Raw genomic sequence first — 18,753 nt, forward strand, 5'->3', positions numbered from 1 at the left:
AGAATTGCCTAACATACAGCTATTTACTGTCTGTGTTATGATGGTTCTTTCTCCCTTTATTTTATATCACTGGATGTAATAAAACGTTTCAGCTGCGCGGCGAGCATTTTAACAAGAAAAACATGTGCTCATAAAAGTCATGTCATTAAGATGCTGCTATTCCATATGGGCAGCAGAAAATACACCAGGCCTGCTCTGGGAGGCTGACAGTGACTGACGACGTTCAACCGCTTGTTTCCAGTCTGCCAACATCCAGCTTTTTAGTCAGACCAATGCACCGTTTACTCCAGAGGGACAAAATATCCTGGGGATTAACACTCAGTATAATAGTCAGAAACCCTGGAACACTCCACATCATGTAGCACACAAAGCACACAGGCTCACACATGACGGGCTAATTAATAACATGCATTTGGAACAAAGAACGTTTTCTCTGTTTTATGCACCATATGTACAAACTGGTGCTTACAGGCAAATTGGTGATGACATTTCTATTGTGTGCATGCATAAGGATGCATGTTAGACATTGAGCCATTTGGTGAAGTTACAATGAGCAATTGTGTTGTTTAGTTGTTTTATGGGTAGTACAACATATAAGACCTGCCCAGTTGGAATGGAACTAACGTGAGGGGAAAAAAGTAAATGCACGTGTTGCATCTTTGCATTGAAGTGTACAACTTGAAATTTTTTAACATTACACAAAGGATATTAGTGTTACGAGTAGCAACATATTCCTGTGTATTACCAAATTTCAAGGTGCCAAATTACACAGAAAACATTTTATTTCTTTGTCATCAAATACCTTACACCCTGTGTAGAAAATAATAATAATACAAATTTTTATTTAACATAAATTGCATACTCCTATTATAAAATATAGATTTGGGGCTTAAAAAAAAGATTTCTGAATGAAAATGAGCGGCAGATCTCACATTCTCAGGTCTAAAGGAGTTAATATTAGCATACCTATTCTTCCCCAACAGTGAGGTGACAAAGCAAGTGCTTCTCGTCTCAATGGCTCTGAATTGGTTTGAAATTTTCTTTGTGTGAGAGAAGCAGATTCCCCTCCCCCATACAACCCACCAGTATGATCACAATGGGTGCCTTTGCCTCTAGATGCAGTTGCTTTTGGGAGAGCTTCAGTATGCACCTCCACCGTGGCCTAAACATTTACATACTGTCCAGCATCACAAATGAATCATGTCATTTGTTTGCCTATTGTTGGTGACACATCACCTCATCCTTCAGATCAGAAGGCTATATTATTCTGCTTCATGACAAAGTATAAGCTGTTATTGTAGTACACTGACATCTTGAATTAAATAAAGGTGGGTCTAAGATTAAAATGTAGAATCAACATTAAAATCCACACAATTTTATATTTGTCTGATATCCGCCTTTACTTTAGCTAATTTTCTTTTACACTGACCTTTTCAGTTAAACCAAAAACTGTTTACAGGCTATATCAGGCTACTGGTGTATTTGAGTAGGACTTGCTGATGTAGAATACGTTTTGAATTGATTGAGACCCTTTTGTCAGCTGTCCCTGTCCACTGGTGTAAACATCCTGAGGAAATGAGAAGTGTTTGAACACAACAATTACCTGTTAGTTGTTTCAAGTTGCTGAGCAAGAGGGGAGGAGAATCTGATGTCATTTGGCAAATGCCTTGTACGAGTCAACCAGATAGATAAAAAGGGAGAGCCAACTACTGTCATAAAGCGCGTGGTCATAAACCACCGCTTATGTTGAAGAGGGACTTTCAGACCCGTGCACTGGAAGGAGAGAGGGAGAGAGAGAGAAAGAGGGAGGGAGAGAGCAGAGGAAGCTGCATTCATCACAAACATCAAACAAAGACCGCATGTCCGGGCATGTTAGCAGACATTTGTTCTTTACTTGAAATCGATTTATGTACCTTTGTAAATCTATTAATCCTGCTATCAAAATAACTTACTATATTTTAAGAACAGCACAAACATGAAATATCCCATCTAGGCTAGGCCTATATGAAACTGCAGATATAAGTCTACTAGCCATGTCTACGCAACAAGAAATGTTCATGACCTTCTTGTTCATGGTGCTGATCAGAAATAAACATTACGTCATGTGAATATTAATATGTAGATTACACAGACTATTCATACAGGTTGTACTGCAGTGTTATATGACAGGGTAGGGCCAAACGCACGTAGGCTGCTTTATCATGTCAAGACATCCACAGGAAGTAGGCTACACAATGTAGGGCTCATTGCTAGTAAGCTACTGATTGAAAATCAATAATCATCTCAAGAGCTGAGCATGTGATGTGATGTGAGACAATGCAACAAACTCAAATTTCAATGTGAACAGTAGCCTATCCTACTACACCCCGATAAAATGTATTTCTATAACAATTTAGAGGTATGTTGCTAAATTGTAAAAAATAAACTCTAGTCAAAGAAATTGTCTATTATGGTTTAATTAGACAACAAAGGAGGGAGGGAGTAGGGGACTGGATGCTTAGCCGGTAACCTCCCATCCACCTAGTTCTATCCAATCAGACCTGCGCATGCAAATAGCAGCAGCGCCGCACCGTCCCTGCCCAACCAGTGACGTCATTCGCACATATCCCCCAGTAGTGCTGTCTGGTTGCAGCAAGTCAGACAGAAAACAGAAAAGAGCTGAGTGAGCCGGGGAGGGGCCCTTTGAAGGAATATTGCCACCGCCGGCATTCCAACAACTCAGTAGGCTGCTTCGGAATACGCATACTGTGCGTCCGCAACAATCTAGGAGCTGGGCGCAGAGATCGTCCGCATAGGTCGGACTGCACTGATTTTTAACTGCCTGGAGAGGAGAAGCACTGATTTGCACCAGTGGCTTGAAACCGGTGTCCCCTCTCTCTCCCTGCTCAACCCTGCCCTCCTTCCGTAGTTCTTTCCCTTTGTCTGATCTCCCTGATCCCAGAGACTGCAAGATCTCTCAAGATGCCTAGTTCGCTCTTCGCCGACATGGAGAGGAATGGGAGTAACCAAGGGGACGCCTTGGACGACCAAAGAGCCCTACAGATAGCACTGGACCAGCTTTCGTTGCTCGGTTTGGACAACGACGAAAATTCAATGTATGACAATGAGCCGAGGAAAAAGAGCGTGAACATGACCGAATGTGTCCCAGTTCCTAGTTCAGAGCACGTAGCTGAAATCGTCGGCAGACAAGGTGCGTAGTCTACACTACTATACTACTCTACTCTAACACTATTTTCTTTCACCTCATTTGTGTTAGTCCTTGACTTGACGTGCACTGTTGACGCGATTTAGTGTTAGATTTGGCTTTTGTTATGGGACGAGACGTGTCCATGTGCGCAGACACCATAGCCTATATTTTCCTCTGCATTACCCTCGCACTCAACAACAAAACAAAGACATAGCGGAATAGTGCCCTTAGCACGCAGACAGTGCAACTGACAGTACTAAACAGGATCAACTGGCTTTCCTCTTCCAATGTCATATTATATCATCCTGTCCCACTTACTCGAGTCAACAGAAACAATTTCATAAGCATCATTCTTTTTTGAAGCTGGAGTACTAATTTACTTGTGTCGTAGGGATGGCATAGCCTACAAAAGTTATGTGATATTATGGAAAACACTATTTTTTGTAGCATAGGCATTTGTATAAAAAACCTTATCGTATCTTTGTAGAATTGCATTTGTCACTGATGTGCAGATGGTGCCTAACAGTTTATGCCTTTTTAAAAGCCACGGAACATGATGAATTCTGCATGCATTTTTTTCCTCGGTGCTATTTTTGACCTGACTGCTGTATGTCATGTAGCAGGGCATGTGGTTTGAATTTGTGCACTGAAGAAATTACTAAATTGTTGTTCTGGAATATCTGATTGCTCTAGCGTTAAAACACTCTAGAGTTACACATGTCAGCTTGTTAGGGCACTATGCTGAGTCTTAAACCCTACCTATACTTACAATTATCTCCAATGTTTTATTCTAAATACAGGTTGCAAAATTAAAGCCCTGCGAGCAAAAACCAACACCTATATCAAGACTCCAGTGCGTGGGGAGGAACCAGTCTTTGTTGTGACAGGCAGACGAGAGGATGTAGCAATGGCTAGGAGGGAAATCATCTCTGCAGCAGAGCATTTCTCCATGATCCGAGCCTCTAGGAACAAAAACAGCACCCTGAATGGGAGTGGCACTGTCCCTGGGCCGCCCAACCTTCCCGGGCAGACCACCATCCAGGTGCGGGTTCCCTACAGGGTGGTGGGATTAGTGGTGGGACCCAAGGGGGCCACCATCAAGCGGATCCAGCAGCAGACGCACACCTACATTGTCACGCCCAGCCGAGACAAAGAGCCAGTCTTCGAGGTCACAGGCATGCCGGAAAACGTGGACCGCGCGCGGGAAGAGATCGAAGCACACATCGCCATGCGTACCGGGGGGCTCATTGAGCTGACCGACGAGAACGACTTCCACGCCAACGGCACGGATGTGGGCTTCGACCTGCACGGCCACGCCAGTCTGTGGAGCAAGCCTACCTCCAGCGTGACCCCCACCTCTGGACGCAAGCCTTTCTCCAACTACCGCAACGACAGCTCCAGCTCGCTGGGCAGTGCCTCCACAGACTCCTACTTCGGGAACAACAGCAGCTCCCGGCTTGCAGACTACAGCCCTCCAAGCCCCGCCTTGAGCTACACCGCCTCCAACAATGGCAACAACAATAACAACAACGTCAACATCAATGTGAACACCAATGGCAACGAGTTTGTCTATGGGAGCGAAGTGATTTCGCCCGACTGCACTGACTTGACCTTCGAGTCTTCACCCGGATTTGACCCCACGCCTGCTCCCCCAGGACTCCTCTGGTCCCAGTACGAGCGTGGCGTGGGGTCCGGTGGTGGAAACAACTCAGCCATCTATCCTGCCAATGCTTCCACTAATGCCAACGGGATGATTGCTAACCAGCGGCGTGCCAACGGGGTGGGCTGCAACAACCAGCCCCGGCTGTCCCCGCCCCTGCACCACGCCGGAGGGGCCGCTGAGCACCCGCTGGCCCGCCGCGTGCGCAGCGATCCCGGGGGAGGCACGCTGAGCTTTCCCAACTACCCGGGCAACGCGCTGTCCGCCGGCATCAACGGCCTCTCGGGCTCCCACCTCCCCGGGGTGCCGTCCGACTCGTCCGCCTCCTCCACCTCCAGCTCCTCGTCCAGCTCCTCCTCGGGAACCAGCCGGAAGGGCAGTCGGGACTGCTCGGTGTGCTTTGAGAGTGAGGTCATTGCAGCGCTGGTCCCCTGTGGTCACAACCTGTTCTGCATGGAGTGCGCCAATCGCATCTGTGAGAAAAATGAGCCCAAATGCCCTGTTTGCCACGCAGCTGTTACTCAGGCTATACGTATATTTTCATAAGTTGTACCCAACATGCAGATAGCAACAAACCACCATGAACAAAACTCGTAAGGCTTTATGAAATCCTAATAACGTGTTCTTGTATGTATATATACATATGTATGTAAAGCTGCAGTATCCAAAAAGGGACACCCTTCAGGGCTCCATTGTAATTGTTTATAATGTACTGTAGCTTGGGACAATATTTTCAACATCTAATGCATGTTTTAAATATTAAAGCCTAGTAATCATTAGTTCTAGTAAATTGTACACAACATTAATGAAGTTATAACATGGAGTTAGATCTTGATTGAGGTACTTAAGTCAATTTTGTTGACTGTTATAGAAACTGGCCTTTAAGTTTCACTGATCGAATGTATTGGTAGCAGAGCTTGTGGTTAGGAAATTTGGAAGGCCTTGACAAAACAGGATTATTGACTTCTGAAGGTGACGATACTGCAGCTAGAGAGGAGAAACAGTTGAGGGAGAGCAACAACATATCCTACATATATATGTACAGATTAAAATTCCACAAGTTGAAAGTTTTAAATATTAATTACATTAATACAGATTGAAGTATTTTATTCTTTTTTGACTTGAAAGATTATATTTCGTATTGCAAAGATGTTTACAAATATTTTAATTTAAGTTCAGTGAACTTTTTTGTAGCTGGGTTAAAATATCGTTTATTTTTAGTATGGCCTTATGGCAGTGAACACTGTATTATTTTAATATCACAGAAATGTGGGAAGAAATTCAGACCACAACATGTGTATCGCATTTACCAGTATTCTGTTGGGATGGAGGTTTTGTAGGTTCAGCAAAAAATGTCTTTTAAATCCGCTTCACCCAGCATATTTTTTATTCAGTAATATAAAGCATATTTTATTCTATATTATTACAAAACATTGAAATGTATAAAACTTAGTAAGTCAAACAAAAAGGAACCGTTTATGCTTTCTAAAATTTGTATGAATTAGATTCCAGTGGGAATTACAGAGTTCTGTTGCACCACTATAGTTTAGTATTTCTATTTTAATACATTTGTTTACCACTTGTTTATGTATATGTAGGTGAAGTTACTTGAGCGTAAATGTACTTTATTGAGCAAAGTTTAAAAACAAAGTATATTTTATTTTATGATAAAGGGCCTTTAACCTCATGGTGAAATACTAATATTATATTTGCTGAAACAAGATTTGAAAATGTATCAAGAGTTTTATTTTTCTGACATTTAAAGTTCTACATGATAAAGTAAAACTTAAGTAATGGTGCTACTTCATGTTTTTTTAAGTATTTCTATATAAGTCCAATAAAATGGTACATGAAACCATCGAGTGCTCTAGTTTTTGATGTAGATTCTACCTTGTCTTCTTTGTCCAAGTTGTATTACTTGCTACCCCAGATAGGCAATTCTGTCAGGCAAACAGACCACTTGTAAGAGCTTTGGTCCCAACCATTTGATTCCTGTGGCTTTTTCCTCACTTGCCCCCCTTTCTTTCCATTATGTAGTTATCTCACAATAGCTCCCTGAAATACAGAATGGAACAACAGTGATCTGTTTAGAGCAGGGCAGTGTCCCTCCCCCCCTCAAAGTGAAACCCCATACAGTGCAGGAGTTGTGGTGGTCATCACTTCTTGTGTAGTTTCCTTTTCTTTTCAGTTGTCCTCAGTGACCTGCTGGTTCTAAAGCTCTGGCTTGCACATGTTGAGATCTCAGAACAGGTTAAGTGTATACTGTTATGGACCTGGCCAAAAATGAGAGCACATAGGCCTCACAGGTCATTTTGTGGATATTAGTTTGTACATTTAGGCTGGGGGTCATGGTGGTGGCAGTTAGAATTTTTAAAATGGGCATGTCTGCTAAGAATTTGCATATATATTAAATCAGCATTGCACAGGTTCAGCTGAATAATTCCACCTCCTCTACTAGCAGTCTCATGTCATGTGGTTGGCTCGGAAAGACTGACGCTGGGGCACATGCCCCATTGCTAGATAATAAATGTGGAGAAAACAGCATTTAATGATAAGTTTAAAATGGAAACATTCAAACGTTGGCCCTGCAGTTTGGCCTCATAAACCATACTATTAGGAAACAATTCCAGTGCCTTGAAAAAAAAAGAGCTGACAAGTGTTTTATCCAAATTCGGAACACATGCTACAATTTAGTTTGCAACTGTTTTGTCCTAACAAGAATATGATTCAAAACTGCTGAAGAATGACAACAGAGCTTCAGGAAACAGGCCTTTTTTTGTTCTCATTAGATTATGCCCTTGCTACTTCTCTGTATGTGGGAATAATAAATTACTTTTGGAATGGCAAGCAGGAGTATTTTCAGAGGCAATTTTTCTTCTATGTCCCTTTTGATAAATTTGTGATTAAATCACAATTTAGGAGTGAAAATGTATGCTGATGCAATGACTGTGCCCAGGACAGAGCTTTAATTAGATATCAAGCATCCAGAAGCTAGCTGATGCCCACAGACGAGTAGATCCTCCACATACCCAGGTTGTGTTAGCACAAGAGATGCCATGTTCTGAGTCTGGCATCTCAGACCCAACCCTAAAATAGGAATCCAGGCAACTGAGATGTAACACTGCATTTAATGTGCAGCTGCCACCACCCCTGCTGAAGGAAGGATAGAGAACTCCCTCTCACTCTCTGTCTTCCCCCCCTCTCCTCTCTCTCTTTCCCTCTCTCTTTCCCCCTTTCCCTTCAAGCAGAGTCCATCTTTTATTCATGAGGACCCTAGCTTATCATTGTGCTCAGGGTAGATTCCTCATCATTTTATTTGACTCCTGCCACCCGATAGTAAGCGGAAGCGGGCTAACTGCTCCTTGGTCATCGTATGGAGTCAGCCAGAGATATTCCTAAGTACAGGAGGACAAAACTGTAGAGGACATTAAAGCAGTGATGGATAACTTGACAGTCAGATACTTAATATATATAGGTATATGCCATAACAAATTTGAAATGTTTGGGAGATTATTTAACCCATTTAATCTCTATTACATTTTTATTTTATGCAATGCCTGACACACTGTTAGTTATTCTGTGCTTTAGGACAATGACTCATTTCCAAACTGCACCTGACCAGTATTGCTTTATGGCTTTACCTCATCTCCCTCATATCAGTGTCAGTACTTGAGTGGGAGTGGTAGTGTGTGAGTGTTCAGTAAACAGTGGCACTATCAGCCCAAATATTGGAGACGTTATTGTCCTTTGACCTCTGCGTGTCCTTTGGGGCATGCGTTTCGGGAACCGATGCAATCTGTGCATTGCTGACCTGCTGTCTCGTCCCCCCCCCCCATCAACCCACCGTTACAGAGCATTCAGCATGAATCTATGAATCTGTCTTACGGCTGCGTTGTTGAGGACACGGCATGGATACATTATAGACGAGCAGGCATTTTAGGCGTGTGTCTGTGTGTGCTTAAAATTATTTCTATACTTGAGAGAGCACAGCGATCTCATCACGTTTGCCTCAAATCGTCCAGAATCGAGCCATACACCGCTTCGGCTGGGAACGTGTGAGTGTGCCGTCTGGAGTCGTGGTGACTAGTCAGTTTACACTCTTTATTCAGCCATGGATTAGAATCAAGTGAGAACACTATTTACAAACAAGATCATTGCCTATGACTGACTGAGGAAGTACTAAATCCTGAAGAGCATTTTCAAATGGTTACAACACATCTTTGGACACACCTTTTTACATTCATAGCAGTTGTGTAGCACTAACCATGTTGATTTCTGCACAACTGCACTATTCATGTTAAATGGCATAAGCATTTAATGTAAATGTTCAAATTAGAAGACAGATATGAAGTAGGCTAATTGTCTAACCCCCAGTAATCTGAATGATGAGGGAGTACGTCATTGAAGACTGGTGTCCTTGTTCATGGTTCTTTTATGTTTTTTTGTGATATTTGAACATAAAATGTATTTCACACCGAGAATAGCACCTACATTGTAGTTAGTAGGTTTCTTTTTTGGTTTCTGAAAAATGTTCAAAATAACATAACAGACACCAACACACTCCACTCTTCAGGAAATGTTTTCATTTTTCCAGGTGAAACGGTCTATTCAGTGAAATGACATTAACGGACACACATGGATGGAGTATAAAATTCACGTTAGGTTCGTTCAAAATTGCATTTGTGATAAAAAAAATAAATAAATAAAAAAACGACAGGTGACAGTGTTAAATCAGCTACGTGGGCAAACATGTGCAACCATCGTAAATCTCGATCTGAAGATGCTTGATGATTCATTCTTCAAACATCTCATTTCCATCACAATGTACCGGTGTCCACCACGTTTTGCAAGCTGTGCGCAGAGCTAAAATAGGAAACAGTGGTATGTGATGAAGTCAGTCATGACACTGGTACTCAGGTACTCAAGCGCACTTGTTATTCATACACAGTATTATATGATATAATATATAATATGCAGATGTGGGCCACCATGGCTCAGATGCCACCATACCATACTGTGTTCGCACAGCCTGAAACGCTGGTAGAGACAAAAATACACGTGCAGGCCCATGGCACGGCCTACATCTACCAGCAAATTAATGTGATTTCATTCCATTCTTTTTGTCAGATTGGTGGAGCACACCATCCAAATTAATTGTGTTAAACAGTGAGTGCAGCAGAGAGGATGATAAGTCTTATGTGTCTTTTGCTTTTCTTCCCTGAGATGTGCCAGAAGCTTTAAGACAAAGCCTTTTTTTTGTGTGTGGTGATCAGAAATGCCTTTGGTCACAAAGATTAGTGGGGAAATTGGTTCAGGTCGCTGAGTGAGTGGAATGGCTCATGAGGTGAATCAGTGGTTTGACAAATTCCTTGGAGTGGCTTGGTGAAAGCACAGGCCTCTGCATAATGCTGGAAGGAGATGCATTATCACTTAACCATATGCATTAAATCTCAATGGAAAAAAATAAATGGGCGTGAAAGCCTCGCTACTGAGTTGGCATAAGTGAACAATAAGAAGAAAAAGAAGCAGGCATTTGTAAGTGGTTTGCAGGTGTCATGCTAGACAGGTACAAAATGTAAGTGTGTCAACAGCACTTTCGATGAAAGCCATTCCACATCTATGGGTTATCAGAGACATTCAAATAATAAACTCTAATCATATTCTATTCATAACAGATGATAACTATGCACCTCTCAACACGTATGTTGTTATATTAGAAATAATAATGTGAGAGAAACAACATTTTATTTTCCCTCCACCAGAGAAGTGCAGATTTAATCATGGGGGAGAAATCAAAAACAAGATGAAACTACAACTATTAAAATATAAAAAAAATGTCTTCCTGAGGCATCACATTGTCTTTGATGCTGAGGTATTGTTATATAAAAAGTGCAATTAGGTGGGGATCATAACTCCATATAAGTAATTATGGAACTCCGGAGGAGATCTGTGAGATTCTGTGCTGTTTGCTGGAAGGATCTGGATGATGAAAACAAAAAACAAAAATACTTTTTAAAAATACTTCGAGGAACTGCACATTTCCAAAGAGTAAAACACAAGCACAGGCTTTCTGTTCGAGTCAAATGTTCATTGGAGGGGGAACTAAGAAGTATTTATCACAGAATAATGAACACACTTGCTCAGTTGTTCTCTCTCTCAGACCTCAGGTGGTAGTGTTTATAAATCCTCGCTCCAGTAGTATGCATATGATATCTCTCCGCCTCGTGGAGATGCTTGGTTAGAGAAATGATAGGACAAGAACCAGTATGCATTAAGCTTCTGTTGCTGAATGTGAACTGTGGTTTGAGTTGAGTTTTACCAGATCAAGCCTGATTAGAAACTGTTATTAAATGGCCCTTGGACTACTTTGGTCTATATTTCACACAAGCTGTTATTAAAAAATCTCAAACATGGTAGGTGATTAAGAAAGAAGATTATAGCCTGTTAGAATGAAGGATTTTCAAGTGAGAGTGAAGTGAGATTTTAGTATTAAGCACATTACTGGAGGATTTTGAAGCTGCTTGGTTGAGGACTCCATATACATAAATGTTAATTGTGAGTTTAAGCAGTATAAAGCAGTCATTAGCAAGAGAGTGTTTGCTTTTGCACCACCTTTCCTCAGTAAGGTCAAAAAGCGTTATGTGGTAGCTAGTGAACATTGTTAATGGTCATCATATCGAAATATATGAGATATTATAAACAGGTCTCTCCCACGCCTTTGGGGCTGTCTGGCTTGTTTTGGACACTTTCCATTATTGCTAACTTGACAAAGGGTGCTGTCCGGCAGCAGTCTCACTCTGACAGGGAGTATGGCACGAACATGAGTGCTTGTCTGTGCAGAAAGGTGTCTGGCTTTCTGACCCCCTGACACACTTTTGATCTGGGCATCGGGCAGCAGGCGGGCACTGGTGGGCGTTGGACAAGTCGGGAGTGGAGGCCCTAGCGGCGGCCGCTGCAGAGGAGGAGGCAGCCAGCCCCGGACAGTGATGGCGGCGTGCCTGAGGACCTGTCCTGTACTTACCTCGTCCAGCTGTCAGAGGCTCGGCAGAGAGTGAGAGAGAGAGAGAGAGCTCGGGCGTGGGCTGAGACAGCACCGTCAGTGCTCCTCACTCTCCTGCGCCAGCCAGCGCCACACCTGCCAAAGACTGCTTCTGTTTGCCATGCTTCTTCTAAGCATGGCAAACAGCTTCTGTAGCAGTGGAAATAATCACTTCTGTTGAGAGAAGGGAGGAGAGGCCGTAGGCTACCTACCACCAGGCCTGTGAGTGAAAATTAGAGAATTAATTTGACAAGTCCCTTGTAATAGTAGTAGTGGGTTTTTTGAGAGTCAGTGACAAGCAACTTAAAAAGTCTACAAATCGTTACTCTTAGGAAAAAATTGACCTTCTTTTTCACCCCATGCATGACACTTTTAGCTCAGTCTGATACTCACCTTGAAATCTTTCTCAAGGGGGGAGAAATGAAATTCATTATTTTTTGGAAGAGGAGTGCCAAATTGTTCAGTTTCTCTCCACTGTAAACGTTTTGCATGGCCATAGCACTGAGCTGAACGTGTGATCTGAACCCCAGGGAGGCCCAGCCAGACATTATACACAAGGTCCTGTTTCCAGCTTGTCAGGCCCCTGCAGCTAATTAAGAAGACTGAAACATCCATAAGGCTCTGGTTTCGCACCAATGCTTACCTCTGCTAATTAATTAGTTGTTTAATTTGATGCAGATTTTTATGAAGACCTCACCTTATTTTTCTCATCTAGACCAGGCAGTGATGGGTGCAAGGGAAGTACTTGAGAAATTAAGGTAGTGGGTAAGAAATTAAGGTTGTGGGTGAATAACATGAGTGTAACAATTCGGGCAATCTCCTGTTGTTCAATGTGACATCTACATCATTATTGCTTTCAAGTGAGATTAATTTTTCAGCTCGAATAATTAGAGTTCTGCGCATCTTAATTTAATTTTGTGTGTGAGTATTTGTTAACATTTGAATGATTTGCCTCCAGAGCCGATTAGTTGGGGGCTTGATCTGGACCGCTTAGGGAATCTTTATTGGGAGAGGAAGGGGCGAGATCAGCCCACTCTCTGCCTTTTGGTGTTCATTAAAGCATTAGTGATTGAGGGAGAGTGCCTGTCAGAGCAGAGACGCTCCTCCGTCTCATCACAGCTCAAGGTGGGTTTGATTAAGGGCATCCTACTTAGGGGGCTCCAAGGGAGAGCAATTGTATGTGAAAATAATGTAGCTATGAAGGTGAACAACAACTTCTTCATCATGGAAGTCTTAGATCGTTCATTCAAATCATGCAGATTTCAAATTGGAGCAGCCTTACTAACTCTCTTCAAACTCATTTTTCACCAAACAACAATTAATTCCATTCATTAATATCCATTAACTGTTTGGTTTGAAAGTTCAGAAGCTTCATTTAGCCACCCAGGGATCTGCATTCTAAACACCTGCTCAAATTACTACAGCACAATGAAATTATTTTGGCTCAGAGGAAAGGAAGCCAACAATGGACTGCAGGGGGACACCTCATCTGTATTTCAAAAGCTAATTTATATCAATTAGCTCCATGGTTGAGGACATAGATGAAATATGACATAATAGATGCTTGTTGACTCGCTTGCGCACATGGTTTCTTTAGAATGGCAGAGTTTCAGGCTGTATCTTGCAACATGTGTGTGTGCTTGTGCCCACCAAACCACCACCACCATGGGGGGGCGGGTCGGAGGGGGCGGGCATGGAGGATCTGTGCCAGGAAGCTGAATCTGTGAGGTCAGAGTGTCGACTGAAATACAGAGGGAAAGGTCAGTGGAGCCAGCAGGTCCGTTTCCGCTACTCACTTTCTCCTCTCCTGCCCCCGACACGTCCAGACCTCCCCACCCCCTTTAGATTTCCTCCTTAAAACACAGCCCTGGTTTCCTTTGAACTGACGGTGCTATTTGCCTGACAATACGCCTCCACACTGACCCATTTCTTATGTTTATCAAGCTCTGTGTGAAATCATGCAAACTACTGTAGAATCCCCCTTTGGCGATTGCTCCATTCAAGACTGGCCTTTAGACATTCATGAACTGAGTGAAGATATGCGGAGGGAGGTGAGAGCTGCGGCTGCTGGTGGAGGTTTGTGTGTGTGTGTGTGTGTGTGTGTGTGTGTGTGTGTGTGTGTGTGTGTATGTGTGCGTGTGTGCGTGTGTCTGGAGTGTAGAGGCAGGAGGAGGTTATCAGCCGAGCAGAGATCGATGGTTCTGAGATGGAGCACAGCTCCAGCATTGGAGCGCATCCAAGCCTGACGGGGAGGAAGGCAGGCCTCCCTCTACCTCCTCTCTCTCTCTCTTTCCCTCTCTTGCTTCTCTCTCTCTCCTCCACTCCTGCCTGGGAGCTGGCCTGCTGCTCCAACCTCCTTGACGATCATATCATTAACCACCACAGCACGCCGAGAGAGAGAGAGAGAGAGAGAGAGAGGAAAGATATCTTATTTATAGCTGTGAAATCACTACGCTCATGGATCCCATTGGTATTTGTATATATTGATTTTCTTTCTTTTTTTTCTCCACCCGCATAAGACGGGATCATATTCAGAACGGGTTGGATGCTGACTGATGTAAAAATAAATGAAAGCTACCCTTGATTCAGAGTGAACAGGAGTTCCTGAAATGCACAACCCTAACCCAACCATGGAAGTCATATTTTTGTGCATAAATATATATATGAGCTCAGGGGACAGACATGGACAACAACTATATATATATATATATATATATTTATGAAAATCAGGTCTGGGTTCAGTGGCTTGTTGCAGTTGACTTGAGGCAGACAGAAGTTTTCTGCCAAAGAGGAACATTTGGGAAGTTTGCTGCTGAAAGCTCGTCCCATAAGGCTTGTTATGTGAGGAGGTCACTGAGGCTGCAGGGGATGGAGAGAGGGCCTTGTTCTGCGCTGTTGCCACGGTGAGACTTCTCTCTTCTCCGCGTCTCTCTCACACTCTATAGCTTGGCGCTGCCTGCAGCACAGCCAGCTCTCTCAACAGACCACGCTGAAATGTGTTGTGGGATTTTGATGAATATAACAGAGCACTTAATGTGTTTTCTGACTGAGGCACACAGTTCCTGGTTGACTTTAAGATGGAGTTGTTTTGAGTTTTTACTTACAATGTTATGATTATTATCATCGTAATCATAAAAACACATATCCACATTTGAGAATATCACCACCATCCTTTGCAGGACACTTGTTTATTTCTAACTGTACATGTTGTTTGTCAGTGAGGAAGCATGTGGAAAAGGTTTTAGGGTTCAGTTAGGGTTTCGGAGACACATTGCATTTACAACGTCAGTCACATCTGGGGCGTCACTGCTTCACCCAGAAACTTCACACCAATTATAATAATTTAGCATACTGTGTATCCAATGAATTTAGAATGCAAATGATGTGTGGGAAGAGTGATAGACACTACTCTTGTGAGATGAAAGGAGAGAAGCTTGTGAAGTGTGCAATTACAAGAGCTTTTTTCAGGGTTTTCTGGCCTTTTTTGAGAATATGATATCACACACGGAGTATTTCCTGTCTTTATATTTTTGGACATGCTGCTCACCCAGGAGAGCTAGAGAGACAGATGAACAGAGAAAACAGTTTGGATGTGGACTCTAATGGTATGAGGTTTTTTGTCTTTTCTTTTTTTCGATTTCTGTTTTACATAAGCCATTTGAGTGGAGCACATCACTTTTTATGCGATTGTGTATTTTCTCACAATCATGTTAAATTACTTCAGCATGGGCAAACGTTTTGGGGTTCTTCTTTGCCAAATCACTACAAACTTTATTATGTTTACCAATAAAGGCAAAACAAATGACATTGCCAACTGAAGATGTGGTACACTTATTGCAAACAGCGTAAAAATAAAATGCTTATTAAGTGGTTGAAATCTGCTATGCGATCTGCAATGCAATCCCCACTACTCATTTCATCACTGTTTAACTCGTGAGAGTCTTCATCCCAGAGACTTTCAATGGATATGGAAGCCTGCTGAGAGAACGCTACACTGTTCTTACCCTACTTGACCCTGAATAACATGCTCTGAGGAGCAGAGCCTTGTCAGTACCTCTCTATGTGTAATATTCCAGGACATTCTTTTACATTACATTACATTACATTTGGCTGACGCTTTTTAACCCAAAGCGATTTCCAACAAGGATTAGGATTATAATTTCAATCCCACAAATTCACCTGGATCACCACTCCAGATGAAGAGAGCCGTCATGTCACGTTCACAATGTGTTCATGAAGCGTCCATGACCTCGGCTGACATCAGAGAGAGAGAGAGGAGAGAGACAGATCAGTCCTCTGTCACTGCATCTACAGCCAGTGTACTGAAGTGAGAGACTCATAGCATCTGTACTTTTGTTTTTTCACTGAGTTACATGACTGGATTTTATATGGAATCCACCCACACATGTACTTGTGACTCACCAGCAGTCCACTTGTTTTGTTCTGTTGCCCAAAGGTGTAGTGAGCTGCTAGCTACACAGGCCAGAGAGAGAGAGAGAGAGAGAGAGGTGCTGAGAACCTCCTGCAGATAACGTAATGCACTGAAATAAAAAAAAAAAAAAAAACATACAGTCAATGACTTGCAGCTTTCTGTTAGAACACATCATTCCACAATCCACTTGGAGAACACTTATAGAATGTCAAGGAGTATCTACACCAGGTATATCACATTTCAAATACCACAAAGTCAACTTTATAAACAATACAATGAATTGATACAATAATCTTTTTCCTTCAATTATTTCCCCGATAGCTAACACATGTTTAGCATCCAAATACATGTTATTTATAAAAGCGGTTGTACCCATCCTCTGTGCACAGATGCCAGAGGTGTTAGTGGCTGAAATCTTACCCTGGCTGGCCACATACCCAGCGCAGGCAGAGGCCAGGCCGCACTACACTGCACCACCCACACACACACACACACACACACACACACACACACACACACACACCGCCATTGCTGGTTCAGGCCAGGAATCCGGCAGCAGGTGGCAACATATCAGGGGGCCTAATCCAGCCGTGTGCTGTTCCCTCTGCAGACACATTTAACCAGCAGGAATGCAAACAGGCCCATCAGGCCGGGGCTTGCTCCTCGCACTGACCCATGCACACCCCATGGCAGCTGGCCTCACAGTGCAACAACCCCCCTACCCCCACCCACCCACACCCACACCAACCGCACCATCCACCAGAGAAGCAGTGGCATTTAGAGGGTGGTGGGGGTAAGAGAAGAGGGTGGTTGAATTGCTCATGATGGCTCAGCATTTCTCAACGATTGTCATGGCCTAAACTTAACTCTGTACAGCGTTGAGGGCTGTGCCCGATGAGAATAGCCCGCGGGTCATCTGGAATGTTTGTTGTGTGCCCGCAGTGTGTGCCTGTGTGGACATGCATGTGATGCAATCGAAACAGGACAACAACAATATTCAGTTCTTTAATCCTGTCATCCCATTTTTGTTGAAATTTAGACTATGTTAGACAATAGCAAGTGCTGCTGTGTAGGTCAATATTCAGGATCTTCAATATTCTCTTCACATTGCAGGCTAAAGCCTTTCAACTGGGATTTCCAGTGCTATACATCTGACAGGGAACAATTTACATCAATTAAATTACCCATATACCTTTGCATTAAGGGCAAATTAAATCACATCATATCAATAATCTCTATGGGTTCTATGGGTTTTATATGCCATTTAAGATGGAGATTATTAAATTATACTCCAGCCATCACAGTGCCTTGGCTGTATTTCGGCTGCTGGTGGAGGTTTGTGTGTGTGTGTGTGTGTGTGTGTGTGTGTGTGTGTGCGTGTGTGTTTGTGTTTGTGTGTGTGAGTGCCTGTGTGTGTGTGTGTGTGTGTGTGTGTGTGTGTGTGTGTGTGGTGTGTGTGTGTGTGTGTGTGTGTGTTTTGAAAGGCTTTTGTAAATACAGTTTGTGGTGAATGAGTGTGTGTGTCAGGGCCGATCCCAGTTTGCTGCTCTTTAGATGGCTTCCTCCCACTCCCTCCGACAGGTTCACGTCTGAGGAAGAGGAATAATGGCGAAGATGAAATGACTCGGAACCAGGCTTTTTAGTGGTCATGACCCGAGACCAATAAAGCAGCTTTTTTGACAGAGGCATTTCAAAAAAATAGTAAAAGAGGAGGCTTGGAGGCCGATGGCAGTGCTGGTGTCAGTTTGGATCGTGCAAGTTTAGATTGAGTTACCTTCCCTTTAAAAAAAAAGGGGGAAAAAAATGAAAAACACAGTTCTTGCAAAGCTTTCAAAGGTGAAGCGGTCGAACTCCGGGTGCGTTGAACCCTGCGACCCGACCTCCCGGGAAACTTGCATTAACCCCTGCCGTAGGTGGGGAGATGACACCCGTGAACAGGGAACCCTGGCTTTGATCGTGTCGCAGCACCCCATTAAGAGGCCTATCTGTTTGCTTTATCAGCTGCCACGCTTCCTCCCCGACGCGCCCGCACATCTGTTACGACGGGTGCCAGCGTGCCCATCTCTGGCCTCGGCGCTGGACCAACCCCCCATGCCCTCTGTCTGGACTTTAATGAAGGGGCCGGCGAAATGCGCCAGCCACCTGGACGTCCTTATTTTTCTTTTCTTTTTTTCCCTGCCCTGGCGAGCCTCAAAGCAATAGTGCCTCCTCTGGGTTAATTTATTGGCTGTTAGGGGTATTATGGCAGCCCAGGTCAGTCTGACCTTTACCCGTGGCCCTAAAGCACTGAAACAGTCCAGCAGGCTTTACAGCAAGCACACAGTTTGAGCCATAATAATGAGGCTTTAAAAAAAAAAAAATAGAACAAAAAAACCCTGAGCTGCCATCCTCTCACCCAACCGAGCTCACGCCTCACTCTTATGCTTTGATCACCG

The 18,753-nt window shown here is 43.3% G+C and overlaps 1 protein-coding gene across 1 annotated transcript; it reads left to right on the forward strand.

Moving 5' to 3' along the window:
- The first annotated feature begins 2,617 nt into the window (after positions 1-2,617).
- mex3b (mex-3 RNA binding family member B) lies at positions 2,618-6,702 on the forward strand. Its single transcript, XM_048263790.1, has 2 exons — positions 2,618-3,190; positions 3,988-6,702. Exons 1-2 carry the CDS (start codon positions 2,962-2,964, stop codon positions 5,391-5,393), a joined length of 1,635 nt encoding a protein of 544 aa, XP_048119747.1. The 5' UTR covers positions 2,618-2,961; the 3' UTR covers positions 5,394-6,702.
- Positions 6,703-18,753: the final 12,051 nt, after the last annotated feature.

The sequence above is a fragment of the Alosa alosa genome, chromosome 14 (genome assembly GCF_017589495.1).
Source record: "Alosa alosa isolate M-15738 ecotype Scorff River chromosome 14, AALO_Geno_1.1, whole genome shotgun sequence".
NCBI lineage: Eukaryota > Metazoa > Chordata > Actinopteri > Clupeiformes > Clupeidae > Alosa > Alosa alosa.